This window comes from Halichoerus grypus, chromosome 7, assembly GCF_964656455.1.
Source record: "Halichoerus grypus chromosome 7, mHalGry1.hap1.1, whole genome shotgun sequence".
In the NCBI taxonomy this organism is placed as follows: Eukaryota; Metazoa; Chordata; class Mammalia; order Carnivora; family Phocidae; genus Halichoerus; species Halichoerus grypus.
This window is the reverse complement of record NC_135718.1, coordinates 94,105,141-94,128,397: the sequence shown is the minus strand read 5'-3', so window position 1 is coordinate 94,128,397 and position 23,257 is coordinate 94,105,141. Positions and strand designations below refer to the sequence as shown.

Sequence of the window (23,257 nt, the reverse complement as noted above, 5' to 3'; positions counted from 1 at the left end):
GGGTCTCGTTATATATAATGGTTGGTTTAATTTGTTTCACTTCTATCTTGTTAATTGTAAATTGATCATTAAGATTTGAATTCTAATCTGTCACCAGGGTTGTGGGTATTGAGGCTAGAGCAATGATCCTGGTTTTAATCACTGATGATGAGAAACAAATTTTATAATTTTGGTACATATTGCAGTTCATATATTTTAACACTGTATTTTATGGTGTTATAAATATTGTTAAATGACTTTTAGTGTAGTTATACTGTGTGGACTATAACGTATAAATTATATTACTGTTTTGGCAACAGTCCGTATCCAACTGTGTGAGTTTAATTGAAGTAAAGAACACACACCCGTGAAAAAAAACTATTTTTTTCCCCCGCATGTTTAGACGATGTTAGGTTGGGATGCTACAAAAATTATATTCTACAAGGAGAGACTCATACTGGCCTCTGCTAATTGTCACCAAAAGTCAAGTGAGAATCTAAAAGAATAAAAAATTAAGGCGTCAAGTTTTCCCTTAAAAAAGCAATTATCACTGTAATCCTAATTGTAGTAGTAAAATATTATACTTCATGCAAATGCCATTACACAATATAACTGGTAAATAAAAATGCAGGGAAAAGTTCATGCTTCTGTGAAGCCAGAAATTACCTAAATTTTCTATAAAAATGGATTAGAGTCAATTATTCTTTTATATGACACTGGGATAATCGTGCCACAAAAGTAATGTGGAACCAACACAGAGACTTGTGCTCAAGTGTACTCTCTAAACTTTGCAAACCACTAGTTCTTTCAGTATATCGTGGGCCCTGGACAGACAAATGATGATGTCCATGGACATTTGCCAAATTTTTATCAAACACTGCAAGTTGGAAGGCAAATTACCATTATAAACAAAGGGAAATAAAAACCCCAAAATATGCAAAACAGAAATAAATATCATAGCAATAAAATACCTGATAGTAATGTACACTTTACAAAATAACATTTATCTTTTTGTGGTCGTGTAAGACATCCCCAATATAGGGCATTTGGCTATAACTACAAAGAAAAATTAAGAAAAAAATTTCCTATGACAGTACCATCCTGCGAAGTATTGTTCGTCTGCGATGCATCTCCTGGCGGTGGGTTTGCGTGTGGATGTAAGTGTGTGTGCACACACAGCCGCCTGCTGGGTGAGTGGCACCGTATATACCGTCTGTATCCTGCTCTCACTCACTGCTGCTCGTGAACATTTGTCTACATCACCACTCTGGAAACCATTTTAATTGAATCATTCATATGCATAATGATTCATTAGACATTTAAGATGTTTCCAGTTTTTCACTGTTATGAATAATACAATAATAATTTTGTCCATTATTCTGAATTTTTGATGATTCCCTTAGTCGAGATGCCTAATAAAAGGGGATTGTGGGTCCAAAGACTCTGACCTGTCTTTTTTCTGTTTGAATAATAAAGAACCTTTTTAAGGCTATTGATGTGGATGACTTTGCTCAAGTACTACGCTAGATTCTCAGTATACGTGTACCCACATCAGTATGTGACACAAAGAGTTGAGATTTACAAAAGAAAAAGTGAGAGGCAGTATGGCGTAGTGGGTGGGACAACCCCTTTAGAGTTGGGCAGGCCAGTGTTTGTATCTGGGCTGGGCTAATCACCCTTTGGGTGACCTCAGGCAAGTCATTAAACCTCCTTTACCTCACAGAGAAAAGGAAATAAACACTTACCTTGAAGATTTAATTTCGATCATTAATATAAAGGATGGGGATTCTGCTATCTGGCAGAAAGTAGGCATGCGGCACTAAATATTCAACCGGAATCTGGTTTTGTTGTGCATTTTTTTGAATAATAGTAGAAATTGAATATTTTATAAATGTCAATTGACCATTTCTATTTCTTCCTCTGTGAATATTTTTCATATTCCTCATATGTTTTAGTTTAGATTTTGATGGAGAGTGGGATAGCACTTTATTAAATGATGTTTCTCCTCTTCATTTGTCTCATTTTTCCTGTGTGTTCCCAGTTCTTTTTTTAATTTTGAAAATTTTGTTCCCAGTGCCTTTTGTTTTTCATGAATTTTTTTCAAAATCAAAGTGACTTTCAAAATTTTTTTTCCAGGTTTATTGAGAAATTATTGATATGCATCACCATCTAAGTTTAAGAAGTACAGCATGATGGTGTGATTTACATGTATTATGACATGATGACCACAGTAGATTCAACTTCAGTGACTTTATTTTTTTGTCTTAAATATGTGTCTATTGTAAAACTTCAAAAAATATGGAAAAGGAAAATATATTTTAAAAAATTCCTAATTCTGACACCTAGAGATAATCCATATTAATATGTAATATACACATCAAAGTATTTTTAAGGGAGGAGGGGAAAGTATTTTTTAATTATAAGATGGTATCACTCTATATATGCTGCTCTTTAAATATTTTCCTTTCTTACCAATATATCATATTTTTAGGTCAATAAATAATGCCACCAAAAGATAGCCCTCACTGTCAGAATAGCCTCTTTATATTCCTTTGTATAAGTAATGTAACCAGTCTTCTGTTGACACATTTCTCGATTCGGTTTCCAGATATTGGGTTGCAGAGCAAGGTTGCTTCTAGAGAGAATGCTGCTGTGAACATTACAACTTTTGTGTGTAAAGGTTTCATATTCTTATATTGTAAAAATCTATGTTTCCTTTGTGATTGTTCTTTTAAAAAAGTGACTTTTTTTCTGGGGAAGTACCTGAGAACAGATAAATATTCTTCTGCGTGTTTTCCTAATCTGGTTTAAGGATATTTGTTGTCTTTTGGGAATTTATTTTAGTGCATAGTGCATGTTGTGATAGGAGATACTAATCTTGGAAGACCACTCAATTAACAATTTCTTATAACTGCCTTAAATTCTTGTATATTGTATGTGATTTTGAAAGGAGAAACATAAATCATTACTAACTGATTTAGACTATTTCAAATATAGGTAAATTCTTATTAGGAGAAGCAAATGTAGACTGAGTGCTTGATCTGAGCTTAAAAATGAGATAATCCCTGCCCTCATGTATAATCTAGTAAAAAAGATGAGGCATCGAGCCACAGTTCAGAGGAATAAATTATAAGCTAATATATGGAGAAAAGCTGGGGGTAGTTTCAAAAAATGTGCTGACATACTGAGAACTGCAAAGTATTAATCAGGGCAAGCTTCCTTTGAGGTGACACTGGAACCAAGATGAAAACAAAATGAGGAATGAGGGAAACGGAAAGTGAGAAATTGCTTCATACAGTGACGCCATCACTTGGGATGAGTTCCTTGGGATGAGTTCTCTGAGCAAATCCACATCTCTCCTTGACCAGGAAGAAAACTTTCACCTAATGGAGGAATCCTTTCTTTGGAGGGACATAATTCTGCATCAAGTGTCTTACTTAACCTTCAAGAAACAAACCAGTCGTTAACTGCTCACATTTTCATATGCAAGAGCCTTAAACTTTCGGTACCTGTGAGGAGCATAAGGAGGTGGTGGCCACAGGATCCATGCTGAATGAAAAGCGAGGACAGGGATATGGTTTTTCTCAGAGAGGTCTCTTTCTGATCTTTGGATTTCGAGACTTGAGGTGATCCTCCAAGATACTAAAGAGGTAGCATATTTCCCGAGGGACACGAATCATCATCACCAAAGTAGCTACCAGTGATCTCACATGAGATGTGTGAAGGCAGAAAGAAGATTGGGTAAATAGTACCTGAGGTGGCAAAGTGGGAGAAGATGAATCTTATGTGTCTCCAGAGGGGACCCCCGCATGGGAAGCAAGCTCGTCTGCTCTCGGGATGCCAGAAAAACTTGGAAGGCAGAAGTGAAGCATAGGACCAAAACCAAAAATGACAGTTCTACCCCCTACCCCACGGAGCCAGTGACTGTCCCTCCTCCACCCAGCAGATTAGGGGCTTCCTCTCTGAAGACATTGAACCAACAGGCTCTGGTTAAAATAAGGACACTGAGCATAGCAGCGAAATTAATAGGAAGAAGTCTGCATTCTGAAAGGTGAGATCCCCACCTCTCTACTTCCCACCAGCTCCTAAACTTAGCACTGCTAGTTAGGGTCAGACCCAACAAGCAAGGAGCTGAAGAATTCTTCTCTTGAGAAGCAGAATGGCCACAGAAGGAAGAATGATAGACACAGGTATTAGAAATCTCCCACTGGAAAAGATGGCTTGACGTTCCATCACTCTACACCAAAGCCCTCATTGGCGGACAATAAATGTACACCAGTGCGCATGTGATCATGATAAGCTACTGAGCCAGCAAGGACCAATATGTAGGTAGTCACATGATGTAAATATGGCTATTGCTTTAACTACACGCTGGAATACTAGTAATTACATTGACAAGCTGGAGATGAGGTGGGAGGGTGGGTAGAGGAACGCCATTTTTCATTATTATGCCTTTGGAACTATATGATTTTAATCATGTGCCATTACATTAGCTATGTTAATTAAAAGAAACAACGCTCTGTCGTAGAGATTAGGCCTGGGGTTGCTCCTTTAACAGCATGGTGGCTGGCCGGCAATAGGCACTCAATAAATATTGGGTATAAATAGGAATCATTATCATTTTTGTGTCGGTCCTGGAAGAAGCCATCTCTTTCAGAGTAAGTCACTCTTCCTTTCCCTGTCTGCCACTTGAGTCCCTGCAATGCGTATATTCCTCCACTAGACATTTTGCAATTTCTGAAATATTCTGTTTTACATAAAATAACTTTTGTTTACACTGTTATTTTTAAGTATGGTGTTTAAGACAATGCTAAGGTTATACAGTAAAAACGTGCTCCGGTAATAAGAACCTTTAACATCTGTCATTTCTGTGTTTTTGCCTCTCTAGGTCTGAAATAGCTCAGCTCAGTCAAGAGAAAAGGTATATGTATGACAAACTGGAAAAGTTAGAGAGGAGAAATGAGGAATTGGAGGAGCAGTGTGTCCAACACGGGAGACTACATGAGATAATGAAGCAGAGGTAATACAGCTTCAGTAATCAACTGACATGCCATATATTGAAAGTGCTTGGTTCAAAATCAGAGTGGGAATTGGTGTGGAATAAATAGAATTCATGGCCACCATGGCACGCGAGGGATGTGCTCAAAATCTAATACTCTTGAGTATTTATGCTTTCTCCGCTTAGGTTGTCCTTATATTACAGAGGGGAGAGTATATCTCCTCTTTACTATTCTGTAGACACAGAGTTAGATTTAATAGCATTGTAGGAAAACCATCTACCTTGAAGGTGTAAGTTGGTGATGTAATATGGAGGACTGTCATAGAAATTAGGTTTCGTGTGGTTTTTGTAAGATAAAACATATAAGAGGCTAAGAAGGTTAAATATCTTTTTAAAATATATTTATTCATTTACATGAGAGAGAGAGAGCACGCACGCTAGAATGGGGGGAGGGAGAGAGAATCCCCAAGCAGACTCGCCACTGAGCACAGAGCCCTACGCTGGGCTGGATCCCACAACCCATGAGATTATGACCTGAACCGAAACCAAGAGTCAGATGCTTAACCGACGGAGCCACCCAGGTGCCCGAAGGTTAAATATCTTCATCAGATATGCACTGATGGTGTTGCTGGAGACAGAATTTAACTCCAAACCTTTTGGTTCTTCCTAGTGGTGTCACTGGGAGCAAGTTATGTGACCTCCCTGAGCATCAGTTTCTTTCTCTATATATTGGGACTAATAATGGCCACTTTGCACTTTGATATAAAGATCAAATATACATCAAGCACTTGGCTCCTACTAGCCACCTACTAAATGGCACCAATATTTGCTCCCTTTTTCTAGACGAAGAAACGCAAGCTCAGAGAGACTAATGGATTTGCTCAGAGGGACAGGTTGAGGAGGTGGTAGAGTTCCAACTTGAATATTGATCTTTTGACTCCAAATTCCTTTCCTTTTTGAGTGGCACTTCTTTTGTAACAAACCCAGCCCCTTCTCATTTCCTATAAATGTGTCACTTAAAATTTCTGTATAATGATGGATTCCCAGGGGAAAAGAACCGTCCGTATTTACAACATACAATGAATGGATTGCTGTAGGTTTGGACTCCACGTGATGATCACGTGTACAACACCGCAGGGAGCTTGAAGGGGTTCTCTTGGCTCCCAGCCCCCCATTCCTATCCAGCTCCCCAGACACCCCACACCTTCTCTGTTTCAAAAGCAATTGTTGACACAATTGAGAGGAAAATGAAATGCTTATAGACTCCTTTTATTTTGTTTTCTAAATTTAAAGTCAACATAGAGTCCTTGGGGAGGGTGTAAATACTTTATATTTTAATCATTTGCTCTATTGAAGGGAAGAAGGCCATCGGAAAATGGCACTGCTTTGCAGCCGCCAAAATATTAAAATATGGGTGTATTGGGGAGGTAATTAATCATTCATTTATTTACTCATTAAATATTTACTTAGGGGGCGCCTGGGTGGCTCAGTCAGTTAAGCGTCTGCCTTCGGCTCAGGTCATGATCCCAGGGTCCTGGGATTGAGCCCCGCATCGGGCTCCCTGCTCCGTGGGAAGCCTGCTTGTCCCTCTGCCACTCCCCCTGCTTGTGCTCCCTCTCTCGCTGTGTCTCTCTCTGTCAAATAAATAAATAAAATCTTTAAAAAAATTTAAAAAATAAAATAAAATATTTACTTAGACTCAGACACTGTTCTAGGCCAGACTAAAATATCTTAGGTTTTGTGGGCCACATGTGGTTTCTGTCACAAGGTCTTCTTTGTTTTGTTTTTGTATTTCACAGTCTTTTAAGAAAACAAAACCATTCATGGCTTAGAGGGCCAACAAAACAAGCCAGAGAATTTGGCCTGGTTTGGGCTGCAGTTTGTCCCATACTGGGCAACCAAGTCATTTTGCTAATATTTTTTTTTCTTAAATTTGTATTAGAGTCCACAAAATGCACTCAGCCATGTTATCTTACCTTGAAACAAAGGGGAAAGTAGCTGTTACTATCGTCCATTTCCAGATGAATAACTGAGGCTCTCAGAAAGCTACAGTTGCCCACTGAAGGCCAGGCAGCAAATTAATCATTCATTCATTCAGCAGATATTTATTGATTGCTGTGTTCTCCACCACATGCTGGGAATAAAATAGCAAAGTAAACATAGTCCCCAGTGTCATGAAATTTACAGTCTTATAGGGAAGGTGGATATAGATGAAATAATGTTGTAAATATCTAATTAATTACACTAACAGTTGGTTCTATAAAGAGACATATACTTTGTGGTAAAAGCGCCTTTAATAAGGGGACTTACCTGCTCAGGAAAAGTTTCAATGAGAAAACTGATACTCAAAGTGAATCCGCAAGCGTCAGGATAGGGACGGCTAGCTTCCTAGAGCGGGAGGTGGCCGACCGTGCCCCAGCCCACAGCCTGCGGTACGAGGCTCAGGAGGGCAGTGGTGCTCGTTTGTCCACATACCGCTCGGGGCTCGTCCTGCGTGCCGGAGCTCAGCGCTGGAGTCAGAGACTCTGAGCCACTGGCCCGTGGAGCCTGAAATACTTAATGTCTGGCCTTCTCCTAAAAAAATCCACCAGCTCCTGTTCTGGAGAAAAGAAGACTGTAAAACTGAAGAAAGGACTTTTGAGGAAGGAAAGAAACTTGTGTGTTTAACATAAAGAATAAGGGAAAGAATGACACATGATGAGGTTGGAGAGGTAGATGAGGGCCAGACCTTTAAGTTTTTCTTACAGACCTTTTACTTAAGAATTTTTATTTTTTTAAAGAATGAGGTGATCAAATAGCCATTTTAAAAATAGCATTCCAGGGGTGCCTGGGTGGCACAGTGTCTGACTCTTGGTTTTGGCTCAGGTCGTGATCTCACGGTCGTGGGGTTGAGCCCCGTGTCGGGCTCCACACTCAGCACAGGGTCTGCTAGAGATTCTTTCTCCTTCTCCCTCTGCCCCTCCCGCTCATGCTCTCTCTCTCAAACAAATAAATAAATCTTTAAAAAAAAATAGCATTCCAGTTCCAGAGTAGACCATGTGTTAGATTAGAGCCACAGTGTTTGCACAAGACCCATTGGGAGCTCTTGGAGTAGTCAGTCGGGTGATGATGATGCTTGAACCCAAAGTGATGATAATGATGATAGAGAGAAGTAAACAGATTGGGGAAATATGTAGGAGACAAAATCAATAGGACTTAGTAATTGATTGACTCTGTTGGGTAGGGGGGGCATGTCAAGGATAATACCCATATTTCTGACTCGAGCAATGGGGACATAGTGGCACCACTTAGAGAGCTAGAGGATGCACAAAGAAGCAGGTTTGTGGACGAGATAGCTTGGGTTTGGGATAAGACCAAGTATTCAATTTGGCCCTGTTGAATTTAATGTGCCAATGCTTTGTACAAATGGAAATGTCAAATAAGCAGGGGGACATAGGGCCTCCGCCTAGGAGACAGGTCTGGGCTGGAGATAGAAATCTATCTATAGAGCCTGTAGAGGATATTTGAAACCTTGTGAGTAAATGAGGTAAATAACCAGAGGAAAAGTACAATAAGAAGGAAAAAGGGCTTCAACATTTAAAGAACATTAACATTTTTTAAAGGGTGTATTTATTTATTTGAGAGAGAGAGTGTGTTTATGAGCAGCAAAGGGAAAGGGAGAGAGAGTCTGAAGCAGACGCCCCACTGAGTGAGGAGCCTGACACAGGGCTCAATCTCATGACCCTGAGATCACAACTTGAGCCAAAACCAAGATTCGGACGCCTAACCGACTGAACCACCCAGGTGCCCCAAGAACACCAACCTTTTTAAAGGTAAGGTAGAGGGGCACCTGGGTGGCTCAGTTGGTTAAGCGTCTGCCTTCGGCTCAGGTGATGATCCCAGGGTCCTGGGATCGGGCCCCGCATCGGGCTTCCTGCTCATCAGCGAGTCTGCTTCTCCCTCTCCCTCTGCTGCTTCCCCTGCTTGTGCTCTCTCTGTCTCTCTCTCTCTCTCGCTCGCTCGCTCCATCTCAAATAAATAAATAAAATCTTTAAAAAAAATAAAAAAAATAAAAAAAAAATAAAGGTAAGGTAGAGGTTGGCAAAAGACACTAAGAAGGAACCCAGGAAACAAGCAGAAACCAGAAGAGCACGCTGTTGTGCGTGCTTCAGCAAAGAGGAAGGGGCCAACCAGACGCTGCTGAGTGATTAAGTGACCGAAAGTATCCACTGAACTTAGTGACAGAGACAGCACTGGTTGCATTAACAAAAATATTGTTAGTAGAAGAGTATGGCAACCATGTAGGGCATATTGAAAAGTTAGCGTGAGTAGAAAAACTGACATAGCACATTTAAAGTACTTTTTCGTGAGATTCGGCAGCCAAGGAAAGCAGAAAGCATTTAGCGAGCAGGAGAGACAGACCAAGCAACCGGTCGGGGCGGAATGTATTAGGAGGGGTAGACGTGAAGGTATTAAATTCTGATTGTCCAGATCATTAAACTGTGGAGTCAGGAAAGGCCCATTTTCCAGCTGGTGATTTGGAATCTCTGGCATCCACAAAGGCAGTCCAGGGGATTCCTGTTCAAGATAGCAATGGCATGTTTTCTGGTAATGTTTTAAGACAGGTATGGATTCATATATTTTGTCATCGAAAATAGAACCATGTGAGAACCCCGCAGTGTTTGCAGAGGGAACAAGCCTTAGCGCCCTCACGTGCTGTCGTGGGGTCAAGTATTGGGTCACCAGCCCCCAGGAATCCACATCGCTTTGTCAGTTATGCAGTCTTACATAGTTTTGTTTTCTTTTTGTGGCAATGTATGGCTTAAATTACACACATAAAAACCATTGATGAAGACATGCAGCTGCTAATTGATATGTAACGAGTGAATAATGAGTTTAAAATTGGCAATTCTTCTATAAACTACCTCAGAATGATCTTTACCAAATCTATGAAGTTGTATTTTTCTAATAGAAAGTTTATTCCTTGAAAACCAGTGTTACGAATAAGAAATAGGAGCACCTGGCTGGCTCAGTCAATAGAGCATGTGACTCTTGATCTTGGGGTCATGAGTTCAAGCCCCACATTGGGCCTAGAGCTTATTTAGGAAAAATAAAAGGGAAATAAAGTATTGATTTTTATCTAATTTAGGCATTCCATTTTGGGGGGAATTAAGACCATTCACTGTTTTCAGAGAAGTCCCTGAAAATAGAAGCCTGAAATCTTAACCTTTATTTCATCATTTAAAAACAAAATAAGACAAAATATTGGCAGAGAGAATACAACAATATTTAAAAAGAATTACACACTACAACCAAGTACAATTTATTCCAGGTATGTAAGACTGGTTCAACATTTAAAAATCAATTAATTAATGTAACCCATCACATCAATAGGCTAAGCAAGAAAAATCACATGATCATATCAATAGATGCAGAAAAAGCATTTGACAAAATCCAACACCTATTCATGGTAAAAACTCTTAGTAAACCAGAAGTAAAGGAGAAATTCATCAACTTGATACAGAACATCTACAAAAACCTAGTGCTAGTATCATACTTGATGGTGAGAAGTTCAAAGCTTTCCCAAAAAGATCAGATATAAGGCAAGGATGTTCCCTCTCACCACTCCTTTTCAACATCATACTGGAAGTTCTAGCTAATGCAATAAGACAAAAAAGGAAATAAAGGGTCTAAAGATTGGGAAGGATGATATGAAATTGTCTTTGTTTGTAGATGACATGATCGTCTACGTAGAAAAAACTGCTGGAACCAATAAGCAGTTACAGCAAGGTTGCAGGATACAAGGTTAATATATGAAAATTAATCACTTTCCTACATACTAGCAATGAACAACTGGAATTTGAAATTAAAAACACACCACCATTTACATTAGCACCCCAGAAATTAAATGCTTAAGTATAACTCTAACAAAATATGTACAAGATTTATATGAGGAAAACTACAAAACTCTGATGAATGAAGCCAAAGAATTAATAAATGGAGAGATATTCCTTGTTCATAGATAAGAAGACTGAATATTATCAAGATGTCAGTTCTTCCCAGCTTGACCTATAGATTTAATGTAATCCCAACTAAAATCCCAGTAAGTTATTTTGTGGATAGTGATGAACTGCTTCTGAAGTTTATATGGAGAGGCAAAAGACCCAGAATAGCCAACACAGTTTCAATATAATGAAGGAGGAGAACAAAGTTGGAGGATTGGTCCTACCTGATTTCCAACTTACTATGAAGCTGTAGTAATCATAATCCAGACAGTGTGGTATTTGAGTAAGAATCGACAAAGGGATCAGTGGGATGGAACAGAGAATGCAGAAATAAGCCCAAATTAATATAGTCAAATGATCTTTGATGAAAGAGCAAAGGCAATACAATGGAGCAAAGATAGTCTTTTCAACAAATGGTTCTGGAATAACTGGACATCTACGTGCAAAAAAAAAAAACTAGGCACAGATCTTATAGTTGACACAAAAATTAACTCAAAATGGACCACAAACCAAAATATAAAATATGAAACTTTCAAACTCCTAGAAGATAACCTAGATGACCTTGAGAATGGTGATGACTTTTTAGACACAACACAAAAGGCAAGATCCAGGAAGGAAGTAATTGATAAGATAGACTTTATCGAAGTGTAAAATTTCTGCTTTGAGAAAGGCAATGTCGGGGCACCTGGGTGGCTCAGTCATTAAGCCTCTGCCTTCAGCTCAGGTCATGATCCCAGGGTCCTGGGATCGAGTTCCGCATCGGGCTCCCTGCTCGGCGGGAAGCCTGCTTCTCCCTCTCCCACTCCCCCGCTTGTGTTCCCTCTCTTGCTGTCTCTCTGTCAAATAAATAAAATCTTAAAAAAAAAAAAAAGAAAGGCAATGTCAAGAAAATGAGAAGAAAGCCACAGACTGGAAGATAATATTACATAGATGATAAAGGACTATTGTCCAAAATACTCAAAGAACTCTTAATGCTCAACAATAAGAAAAGAAAAAACCCAATTAAAAAATGGGTCAAAGGGGCGCCTGGGTGTCTCAGTCGTTAAGAGTCTGCCTTCGGCTCAGGTCATGATCCCAGAGTCCTGGGATCCTGCATCCGGCTCCCTGCTCAGCAGGAAGTCTACTTCTCCCTCTCCCACTCCCCCTGCTTGTGTTCCCTCTCTCACTGTGTCTCTCTGTCAAATAAATAAAATCTTAAAAAAAAAAAAAAATGGGTCAAAGACCTTAACAGACACCTGTTAAGAAGAGATACAGATGACAAATGAGCATATGAAAAATGCTCCACATCATATGTCATCAGGGAAATGCAAACTAAAACTACAATGACATACCACTACACACCTGTTAGAGTGGTCAAAATTCAGAACACTGACACCATCAAGTGCCAGCAAGGATGTGGAGCAACAGGAACTCATTCACTGCTGGTGGGAATGCAAAATGGTACAGTCACTTTGGAAGACAGTTTGGCAGTTTCTTAGAAAACTAAACGTATAATCCAGCAATCATGCTCCTTGATATTTACCCAAAGGAGTTGAAAACTTATATCCACCCAAGAACCTGTATAGAGATATCTATAGTGACTTTATCCATAATTGCCAAAACTTGGAAACAACCAGATACCCTTCAGAATGGATAAACTGTGATACCCCCAGACAGTGGAATAGTATCTAGTGTTAAAGAGAAATGGCTATCAGGCCTTGAAAAGACACGGAGGAACCTTAAATGTTTATTACGAAGTGAAAGAAGCCAGTCTGAAAAGGCTACAAACTATGATTCCAAGTATATGACATTTTGGAAAAGACAAAACAATGGAGGCAGTAAAAAGGTCAGTGGTTGCCAAGGGTACGGGGGGAGGAGAACAGAGGATTTCTAGGGCAGTGAAAATACTCTGTATGATACCATAATAGTGTCTACAAGTCATTATACATTTGTCTAAACCCATAAAATGAACAACACCAAGAATGAAACCTAACGTAACTATGGACTTGGGGTGATTGTGATGTGTCCCTGTAGGTTCATCACTTGTAACAGATGTACCACTCTAGAGGAGGATGCTGATGATGGGGGGTGGTCTGTGCATGTGTGAGGACAGGGGGTATATGAGAAGTTTCTGTGCCTTCCCCTCAGTTTTGCTGGGAGTCTTAAATTGCTCTAAAAAAAATGAATTAAAGAAATGAAGCAATAAGTTGAATTTTACATTTGAAAAAACCCAATTCCAAAAAATATCATGAAGCTATTTTTATGTTTTTTATTCTTACACGTATCAATTTAATTTCAAATCTACATTACAGAGCACATTTTGTTCCTAAACCATATTATGTTATTGGCCAATTGTGCCTTTTTTCCTATATAATTAATTCATTAAGGATTTAATTTATGTAAGTGAAATTGCTGGCATTATTGGTTACATAGGAAAATTACTTTTATTTAGCTTTTTATTTTGAAATAATTTGACTTATAGACAAGTTACAAAAATAATTGAGAGTTCCCATATGCCCTTCACCCAGCCACGCTTCTGTGAGCGAGCATCTTACGTAACCACGATACAGTGATCTGACTTAGGAAATTAGCATCGATGCAATACTAGGAACTCATCTCTAGACCTCACTAGGATTTCACTAGTTTTCCCCTAATATTCTAGTTCTGGTTCAAGATTCTATGTTGCATTTAGTTCTCATTTCTCTTTAGTTGTCTTTAGACACTTAAGAATTTCTCCCGGGGAGAAACCTGACCTGTGACAGTTCCTCACTTTTGATGAGAACTGCTCTGTTGTTTGTAGAGTGGCTCAGTGTCGGTTTGTCTGAGGCATCCTCACTGTTAGGCTGAGGTTGGGCATTTGGGGCCGGAATCCCACAGTGTTGTGTCCCTCTCTTGCACCGTGTTGACACGGTGGTGTTGATTTTGATCACTTGGTCAAGGTGGTGTCTGCTGGATCTCGGCTCAAAAGAAGTTATTAAGTGCCTCGTGGGGAGATAGTTGGAGACCATGCAAATACCCTGTTTCTCATCATATGTTTTTTAAAACATTTATTAATTGGGGCACCTGGGTGGCTTCCTGCTCGGCGGGAAGCCTGCTTCTCTCTCTGCCCATCCCCCTGCTTGTACTCTCTCTCTCTCTCAAATAAATAAATAATTTTTTAAAAATTTATTTATTTTAGGGGGGGTGGAGAGGGAGAGAATCTCAAGCAGACTCGTGCTGAGCTCAGAGCCTGGCGTGGGTCTCGATCTCACAACCCTGAGATCATGACCTGAGCCGAAGCCGTAATTCAGATGCCCAACCAACTGAGCCACCCAGGTACCCCCCTCATCATATTTTTTTTTTTAATTTATTTATTTGACAGAGAGAGCACAAGTAGGTAGAGTGGCAGGCAGAGGTAAAGGGAGAAGCAGGCTCTCCACCGAGCAGGGAGCCCAATGCAGGGCTCGATCCCAGGACCCTGGGATCACGACCCCAGCCGAAGGCAGCCACTTAACCGACTGAGCCACCCAGGCGCCCCTCATCATATTTTTTAATAGACTTTATCTTTTAGAATAGTTTTAGGTTCAGGAAAATTGCTTTAAAAATAAACTTTAGATTAAAAAAATTTAAAGATATGCCTCAAATAAAATTTGTTACTTTAAAAATCCCTCTTAATCATATCGTGTAAAAACTATGAAATAATTTAACTAATCCTAAGGGGATTCATAAAGGTATGTATTTCTGTGAAAGGCTTTGAGAATCAGATGAATTTGGAGATGCTGAGGTAGACAGAGCAGGGGAGAGACCAAGCTTGAGCTAGGAGGAATCCTGGACTAGAAGAGGGTCACCTCCTGCAGCTCAGCAGTGCCTTGAGAGGAGGACATGAGCTGATAAATGCAGCTTTTTGAATAGAGTGCTGATAAAGTAAGCTGAGGCCAGAATTGGTTTGTTCTCTGTTTATCGGGCATCCATTTGGTGCCAGTCACAGTACTAGCCCGGGGTACAAGATGAAAAGGGTCTACCCCTCTGCCTCTCTCCCGTGGTTTGCAGGCGCCCTCTCTGTTTGGGCTGATGGGGCTCCTGAGCAACTGTGACGTCACCCACCATCTCCTGGTAGGTCCCTCTTGCCACTCTTGTACCTCCAGAAACCCCACAGGCAAGAAGGAGGGGTGCCCTGGGGGACTTGCCTCCATTGGCAGCCTGGGCAAGAGATGGTTGCCCTGGAGGGTGTGTTTCATCTCTTGTTCTCTCTGATTTGTGTAAACCAGAAGTCTGTTGATGTTAGATTTGGGTGCATAGTCATAAAACTTTCCCTGTCCCTGAGGAAATGTTTTGAGTGGATCTTTCCTCATTTAGAAGAGTAATCAAAGTATAAACCAAAGTGCTCTGGGTCGTGATTTACAGAGAATCAGTAAATCAGTAATTTACTGAGAATGCTAATGCAGCATTCCACTGGCTTCCACCCCTCACCAGTCTCCCCTGATCCTGCGTGAGCTCCAGCGGTTTGACTTCCCATGATTTGGGGGGCGAAGGACATTTAGTTATTACTGCATCATCAGTGTCATGCTGAGGTCATCTGGGTTTTTAATGCTGCTATTCTTGCTTTTAATTATAAAATGCTCTTAATTTAGCTTCATGGTAATTAATTTCATTTTCCTACGTTGTTTTGTTAACCTCTGAGGAGTGCAATATTGTATACTTGTTTCAGCAATGTATCAGTTTCTCAATGACTATGTTGCAAGTCCTGTGAATTGTAATTCACGAGTGAATCATTTGCATCTCTTTTGCTAAACCAAATGTGTATATGATCCCACCTCCCGTCTCCCCTGGCCCTACTTTAGAGAGGCACTCCTTTGGTGATGTGCTGCTTGTGAATTTGGTGTTTTGTTGTGGTTGTTGTTGTTGATGAGAGAGAGTGTGGACACGTACCCATGTGTGGGAAGGTCCAAGGGAGGGACAAGGGGAGAGGGAGAGAGAGAATCTTAAGCAGGCTCCACACCTGCCCAGTACAGAGCCAAACGTGGGGCTCCATCTCACAACCTTGAGATCATGACCTGATCTGAAATCCAGAGTCTGAGGCTCAACCAACTGAGCCACCCAGGCGCCCTGGGAATCTGTATTTTTGGGTAACTGACAACATACTAGTAAAAGTAAATTAACATAATTGCTATGTTATTTTAGATTTATGTGCCATTATTTTGTAATATAAAATTATAGAAGATGATAAGTAATCCATATGTTGCTAGGAACCAAGCTCAATGCAACTTGTTTATTTTGAAATGCATCTTGGTTATCTCTAGCTTTCATGTTACTGGACCGTGGAAGTGTGGAGATTAGGTAGGCTGCCTCCCCTAAGGGCTCTGAGGACAAACCATCTGAGAGTATTGTGTAGAGGAAAGGAGGAAGCTATGAAAACCAGGAGCAGCTTAGAAAGTTTCACCCTTTTCCCCCAAATTATACCAAAATTATAAGCCAATTGGAGTTAACAATCAATCTCTTTAAAATCCAATTATTCCATGTATTATTGACAAGTCCCTAAGAGGACTAGAAGCTAGGTTCAAGTATATTTTAATGGGAAGACCTGAAATCAGATTTCTTTCCTCCCAACAACAGAGGAGGTTCTAACTGCGGGAATTAGAATTTTGATCTGGAGTGGATAATAAGCTATGAAAGCAGCCTGTCCAGACACTATAGTTGGAACAAGGCAAACACTATCATAACTGATCCCTGAGAGTAGATTAAATGGAAAGATACCCAATGAAAGAGAGTGAGGAAAATGCCAAAGACATTTTAATATATAATTCACACTTCTTTCTAAAATAGTCCCGATGTCCAAGAAAAGGAATAAGACTCCCTTTCACTTATTCATCAAATATTTATTGAGTGTTGATTACATAGCATGTGCTGGACAAGCAGACAGACATCCCTGCCCTATGCTTTAAGCTGCCTTCTGGTTCTAGTTCTCTGCTAGTAAGACCTAGAACTTTAGTAAAGAGACCATGTATAGTCATTAGGAGCATGCACCCTAGAACCAGGCTCTCTGGGTGTTCCTAGGTTACCACTTCTTAGCCATGTGGTCATAAGCAAATTCCTTAAATCTTACATTTCTCTATCTGAAAAATGCAACCTTAGAGCGATGTGATAATTGCCTAAAATAATCCATGAAAACTCTTTAAAACAGTGCCTGGCACAGACTTAGTGCTCGACAAAAGTTTCACACTATTATTCACTCAATATCCTTCATTCAATGTATTTATCAGCCCATTAACACACGCCAGGCTCTGTTCCAGATTCTGAGGGTGCAACGAGAACTTCAGAGGCTCACATTCTAGAAGCTGGTTTATTTACATCATGGGTTAAATGGGATCTCGTGAGCTAGTCTGTGAAACAAAACACCGTGTTTACATAAGGTTATTTCTGTGGGAACACCCCTTCTGAATTTTCTACAGCTCATTTATGGAACAACATTTTGGACCGTACTTGGAAAAGGCCTAAGGTAATTTAAGTGTCTGCGAGTATGTGAATATGTGTGTGTTTATGTGTATATGTCCTCTGTTTTAATACAAGCCCCAAATCAGATTTCAAGAGGGATACATTTACCTACTTGGTTAAAAACGTCATATTTTCAGCATAGTTGGGAGTGAGGAGCACAAAGACAAACAAACAAAAGCTAACAGATTTTAACTTCTATTCCTGGGAGGGAAGTTGTTATAAAAAAAAAAAAAATTATTTTTAAAAAGAAAAAACTCGAAGAACATAAAGTAGTAGGAAATGGCTAATGCTTTTTTGGAGACAAATAGTTTAGCAAACCAACTATTACCAGCCAGTCTTAATATTCTTATAATGTTTATTATTTTTTATTTTTCCACAATTAAGTCTGGATAATAAAAAATATTCAATTAAAAATAAGTACTAAACATATGTTCAAATTGTACCAAGAACCACTAGAGGTGATGAGCATTGAACACTCCTTGGACAGAGCTTTTGCTAAAAAGGGCAGGCAAATTTCTGTTCTTACATTAGAGGACAGAAAGTATATTTCCATGCTTAAAATCCCTAAACATTTCTTCCATAAATCCGACGTAAACCACTGTGAGTGAGTTCACTCTTTAAAGCCAAATTTCTCTCTCTGGTTTTATTGTTTAGGTAGATTAAGAACTTCTGATTAACATTTCATTATCTTAACCTTTATGATTTAAAATTTAATTTAGCGCTTTTAAGTTAAATAGGATTTTTCATTTCTGCAGTCATGTTTGTTGCTCTGCCATAAACTGTAATTTTAAAACATTGCGTGTTAAATGTGAAAACCTATACTAGATTGCCTGGCTTGAGCTCTGTATGGTATCTTCTAGCTTATTAATATATCCTCATATTTATTAACATTTATTACGCATTGAGCATGCAAAAGTAAAAAGCCATGATCTCTACCCTTAAGGAGCTTCCAGACCCACAAGGGAAGCACGTGGTGATCACAGTTGATAATCTGCTCTGGTGCGATTCACCGAGGATGCTCTGGGAGCACATCAGACTGACACCTTATCCAGGTTTAGAGGGACAGGGTACCATTCCTTAGAGAAATAACTCCTGACTGAATCCTGGCAAGAAGTAGAAGTGATCTTCACAGAGAGAAAGAAGTACATGTTTAAAGGTCCTGGGGGTCAAGGAGAACATGGTCTCCTCAAGAACGACACCATGGCTTTAAAATGGGAGATTGATGAGTAGATGAGGAGGCCGTAAGCAGGGTCAGATCTTCCCATTCACTTCCTGTCTCTCCTTCCGGGCCCCCACTTACACGTTGGTCTGACCATCTGAGGTTGTCCCTCAGCTCTTCAGTGCACTATTCCAGGCACTCCCCCACAACTCCTTTCTCTCTTCTTTGTAGTTCACTTTGGATCCTTCCTATTGGCCAGTCTTCAAATTTAATGATTTCCCCCCTCTGTTGAGTTCATTCTACCAATGGGCCCATCAAATGTATTCTGTGTGCTTGTTTGTTTGTTTGTTTGACTGTCATCATGGCTTATGATGGGGATGGGGACGGGACCCCCTGCTGCTTCCTCAGGGTCAGATGCAGTTGCATGCTGGAGCTGATTTATTACATTTTTAGAAACATATGGGGCATTCAACATCATGTTGGTAGTTTTAAATTGACCATGACAGAAGTATTCACATCAGAGAAATTGGCAGACCTCATGAAACAGGACCTCTTTGCCACAAGAGAGCTGCATTTCAAACATTTGCCATCACACTGATGGATTTTACTCAGTAAAAATGTATCTATTCCTCGGGCCATGCACACAAAGTTTCCACCCATCTTCCAGGGGAAGGTAGCTTTTGCTTTTCACCTTCCCCCAGGACATTTATCTGGTTATCTTGCAACCTCAGCTCTGATTGGCACAAGAAAAAGTATGGTTTTGTTGATCATCTAACTTCTTTCTCCTTGTTAAGGTAAGAGTTATGTTCATTTGTGGCTCCCTACATCCTAAGAGGAAGTAGAACCCTCAGCAATTAGGGCTGGAAGAGTCTTTCTCTTGAATCATGTAAAACATAAGTCTGGAGTTTATTCTGAGCACTGTGAGAGGGGGGTCTTTGAAGGCTTTCCAGCAGGGAGACACAGTTCTGTGATGTTAACCTTTTAAACATGGTGATGTCTCCCTCCTACTTGCTCAGCCAGAGCGGCCCCCTGATCGCTTTCTGCTCGGCATTTCCCATCTTTCATGTGGTAGCTTGTTTCTAGGTCCTGAGCTCATTGATTCCTTTCACTAGTCATTTCTTTGCATTATCAGACTACTTCCATTTCTATAACTTATTCCTCTGGTGTGTATCTTTCTCTGTCCATTTTTAAATATGTTAATTACCCAAGTGGGTGATATCTGTGAAGATTTGGCCAATCCCTTCATTTCCATTGTTTTAGAACCTGAGCAAGAATTAAGGGAGAAAGTTTGTTTGGCTTCAGTCCCAGGGCAGTGAAAGTGAGGGAAAGGAAGGTGAGGCACGGAAGAATGGAGAACAGTATAGGACAGTGTGTTATCCTACTGCTGACTGGTTCATGATAAGCCACAGAGACACAACCACAGAGATGTTTCTGGATAAGCCTGTTACAAAGAAACTGCCTCCACATGGCCCACTGGAGGGAGAAAAAGAGAAGGGATTTTATCTGCCCAGGTTCCAGAATTGTCCCCGTGGGAGAGAATTCACCTGACTTTTAGACTTAATTAACCAGTCCTTTCAGCAGCCGCTTCAGAAGCCGAATCCTGAATTCTAGGGTTGGGCGTGGCATTTGACTCCACGTGGCAGGAGGAGCCCATCACTTGAGGTGTGGGCAGTGTGACTTGGGTGGCAGACTGATTTCTATCTTTCACTTTCTCCATTAATTTGTAAGCTTATTGCCAAAAGGCGTCATGTCTTCTGTGGAAACAACAAATTATAATAAGGAAAGAACACTCACTGAGGAGCAAGAGCTCAAAGCTGGTGTCACCTGCCAACACAGGATTTTGGACAAGCCAAGTAAACTCTTCCGGGCTCGACTTCCTTATCCATGGAACGGGGATTAAAGACCATGCAGAATAGTTATGAGGATCAAATCAGATCTTAGGTATAAAAATTGGCGGGGGTGGGGGGAAATGCACTATATAAATATAGTATAGCATTATTCTTCAATCGATCATCTGACCGTCATGGCGTCATGGAATCACAGTGTCTGTTAGGGAGCTGGGCCTTGGCGATCTCTGACGCAAGACTGCAGTTTTATAATTAAAGAATCTGCAACAGAAAGGCCATATGGAATGTGACTATTAGATCAATACTATTAAGATAGTATTCTTGTCTTCTGTTTTTTAGAGGGGCAAACAGGCTCTAAGAGGTTATGTGACTTACCATGGTCACCATTTGCACTCAGCTGGTACATGGCGGCAGGGCCAGTCTAGGAATGCAGGGCCATCTGATGCCAGAGCCCACACCTTCACTGGGTACACCGCAGTGTCTCCCCAAGTGGCCCCAGCCAGCCGGCATCCGAGCTGGGCCTGGACTCCAGGACCCCCGAGTCCCGAGCTCTGAAGCTCGCCGGCACATTTTCCCATTCCAAACCCAGGAGTGATAGTGTGGCATCTAAGAGTCAAATCCTCTGCTAGGGGCACTTTGGGCTAATGTGCCTGAGAGACCTCCCACCCCCCCACCTGTTACAGCCAGACTAAATGAGCTTTTGAAAAGATTTTTTAATTACCAATAAAGCATATGGTGCTTAGTGGTTAAGAACATGCAGTTTCTGGAGCCTTCTGCCCGGGTTCTAATCCCAGCCCCAATGCTGAACAGGCTGTCACTCCTCTCCCGGGCAAGTCACTCCTCTCTCAGTGACTCAGCCTCCTCATCCACAACAGGAGGGAAGAAAGGTTCCCACCTCCTCGGGTTGTTGGGAGACCGAAAGGAGCTTTGAGTCCGCTGCTGCGATATATGTTTTCGTTAAATAAAATAACTCATTCCTGGGCCTTATTTTGCAATTCAAATGAAATAGTGTATCATCATTCAATGAAAAATAAATCAAAGGAAAAGAAAAACACAAAATAGCAGGTCTCCCTTTGAAACTAAATAGGATCTGCTGGTAGGATGGCCAGACCTCATTTCTTTTTGGGAAATACTCCTCTTTAGGCTGCTTCTGTGGGGTTTTGTTCGGTGGCAGACCTTTTCTGCTGACTTGGGAAGGGCAGTTCAGTTTGGGGGTCGGAGAGCCTGCCAGGCAGTCCCAGGAAAGTGGGGGCTCTCAGCCTGGCAGGTGGGACTCATGCAGCCAAGCCTTGTGCATGGCCCTTCAGGCATGACGCTTCTGTGCTCCAGACGTGGCACAAAAGACTGAAATCTAGAATCAGTCAAACATATGAATGGACCCCTTTGTGGAATTCCATGTTGTTTTTAGCATTTCTTTGGTAATTTTGAGCACAATAACTTCTGGGGTGATTCCACCAGGAACAAGGCCTTTAGACCTTTTAAAATGTTTTCCTGTGTTTAGTTGAACTTGTACATTGGGGGAATGGAGGGGAAGCAGTTTGATGCATTGTTCTCGCCACGGATAACATGCGGACTGCTGGCCGTGGCAGTTTAACAGATTAAAGAGAAGGGTTTGGGGATGATATCCTGATGATACACCGTGATATTTTCTGGGCTTTCATTTTCTAGAAACTAATTCGTTTAAAAAATTGCTGCTGTCCTTGAAATATTTGTGTGTTTGTGTGAACATGAGCAAACCTATTTTCTCCTTATCATCCATGAAAAGCGTGCAAGAGTTTAAAGAGGAGGTATTTTAAAGATTTATTTATTTATTTATTTACTTGAGAGCGAGAGAGCACGAGCTGGGGGGAGGGGGAGTGGGAGAGGGAGAAGCAGGCTTCTCGCTGAGCAGGGAGCCTGATGTGGGGCTCCATCCCAGGACCCCGGGATCACAACCTGAGCCAGAGGCAGGTGCTTCACTGACTGAGCCCCCCAGGTGCCCCAAAAGAGCAGGTATTTTAAAGGCATTTTGTAGAAATATAGAAAAGCAGCCTTAAAGTGACTTTGGAGTCACTCTTTCCCACTAAATGCAAATTTGAATGTTTAGATGCCAGACAAAGGAGAAAGCAGACATCCGTCTAGCTGATGCATTGCTGACTCCAGCAGCTGAGTGAGGCCCAGCCAGGCCTCTGCAAGTGCGGGACTCAGAGAAGATGCCAAACCCAAGGCTGCTTTTCAGCCAGCCGGGACTACTTACCTGCCACTTCCCCTCCTTTGCCTGGTTCTCCCCTCACCTTTACATTATTTCCCCTCTCTCCTGTGATGGTTCTCTTGCTTTGCTTTGGCTCTTTAATTCTAGATGCCCACTTGTGGCCAGATTTCATACTCCTACAGTGAAATGATGTGCCTTGGGTGTGGCATTTTATTAAAATTCATCCTGTTGGCATGTACTATCCAAAATCTGAGGCTTAGTAATTATGAATCATGGAATTTTTTTTTTAAAGCCGGCTCCCTGCCCACCGTGGAGCCCAAGGTGGGGCTTGAACTCACAGCCCTGAGATCAAGACCCAAGCTGAGATCAAGAGTCAGGCACTTAACTGACGGAGCCACCCAGGTGCCCCTGAAACATGGAATTTTAGTCAAACATCTAGTTGCCCAGAAACTCTATGTTCATAAAAAAAAGAAAAGTTACAGGACATGTAAACAGTGAACTATCTTAATGAGGTTGCTTTTTACAAGCCAGATCAGCTTTTAGGGAGAAGTCAGTCAGAACTGTAGTTGGCCATAATTTATTGCTCTTTCTGGACTCAGTTATGAAAAGAAAGGCCTTATATTCTGCTTGATTCTTGAGCATCATAGA

The 23,257-nt window shown here is 40.9% G+C and overlaps 1 protein-coding gene across 10 annotated transcripts in view; it reads left to right on the top strand.

The window, feature by feature from the left end:
* SDCCAG8 (SHH signaling and ciliogenesis regulator SDCCAG8) overlaps positions 1 to 23,257 on the top strand; it is a 233,027-nt gene that overhangs the window by 155,729 nt on the left and 54,041 nt on the right. For 7 of the 10 annotated variants that reach the window (XR_013449815.1, XR_004918751.2, XR_013449813.1 and 4 more), the window contains one exon: positions 4,868 to 4,999. The exons of the other annotated variants lie outside the window; for them this stretch is intronic. Coding sequence is in view for 3 of the 7 variants with exons in the window: in XM_036096993.2 (XP_035952886.2) it covers positions 4,868 to 4,999 (132 nt within the window). In the remaining 4 variants the exon portion in view is untranslated. Of the gene's footprint in view, positions 1 to 4,867; positions 5,000 to 23,257 lie in introns of those variants that run through there. 10 annotated transcript variants of the gene reach the window in all.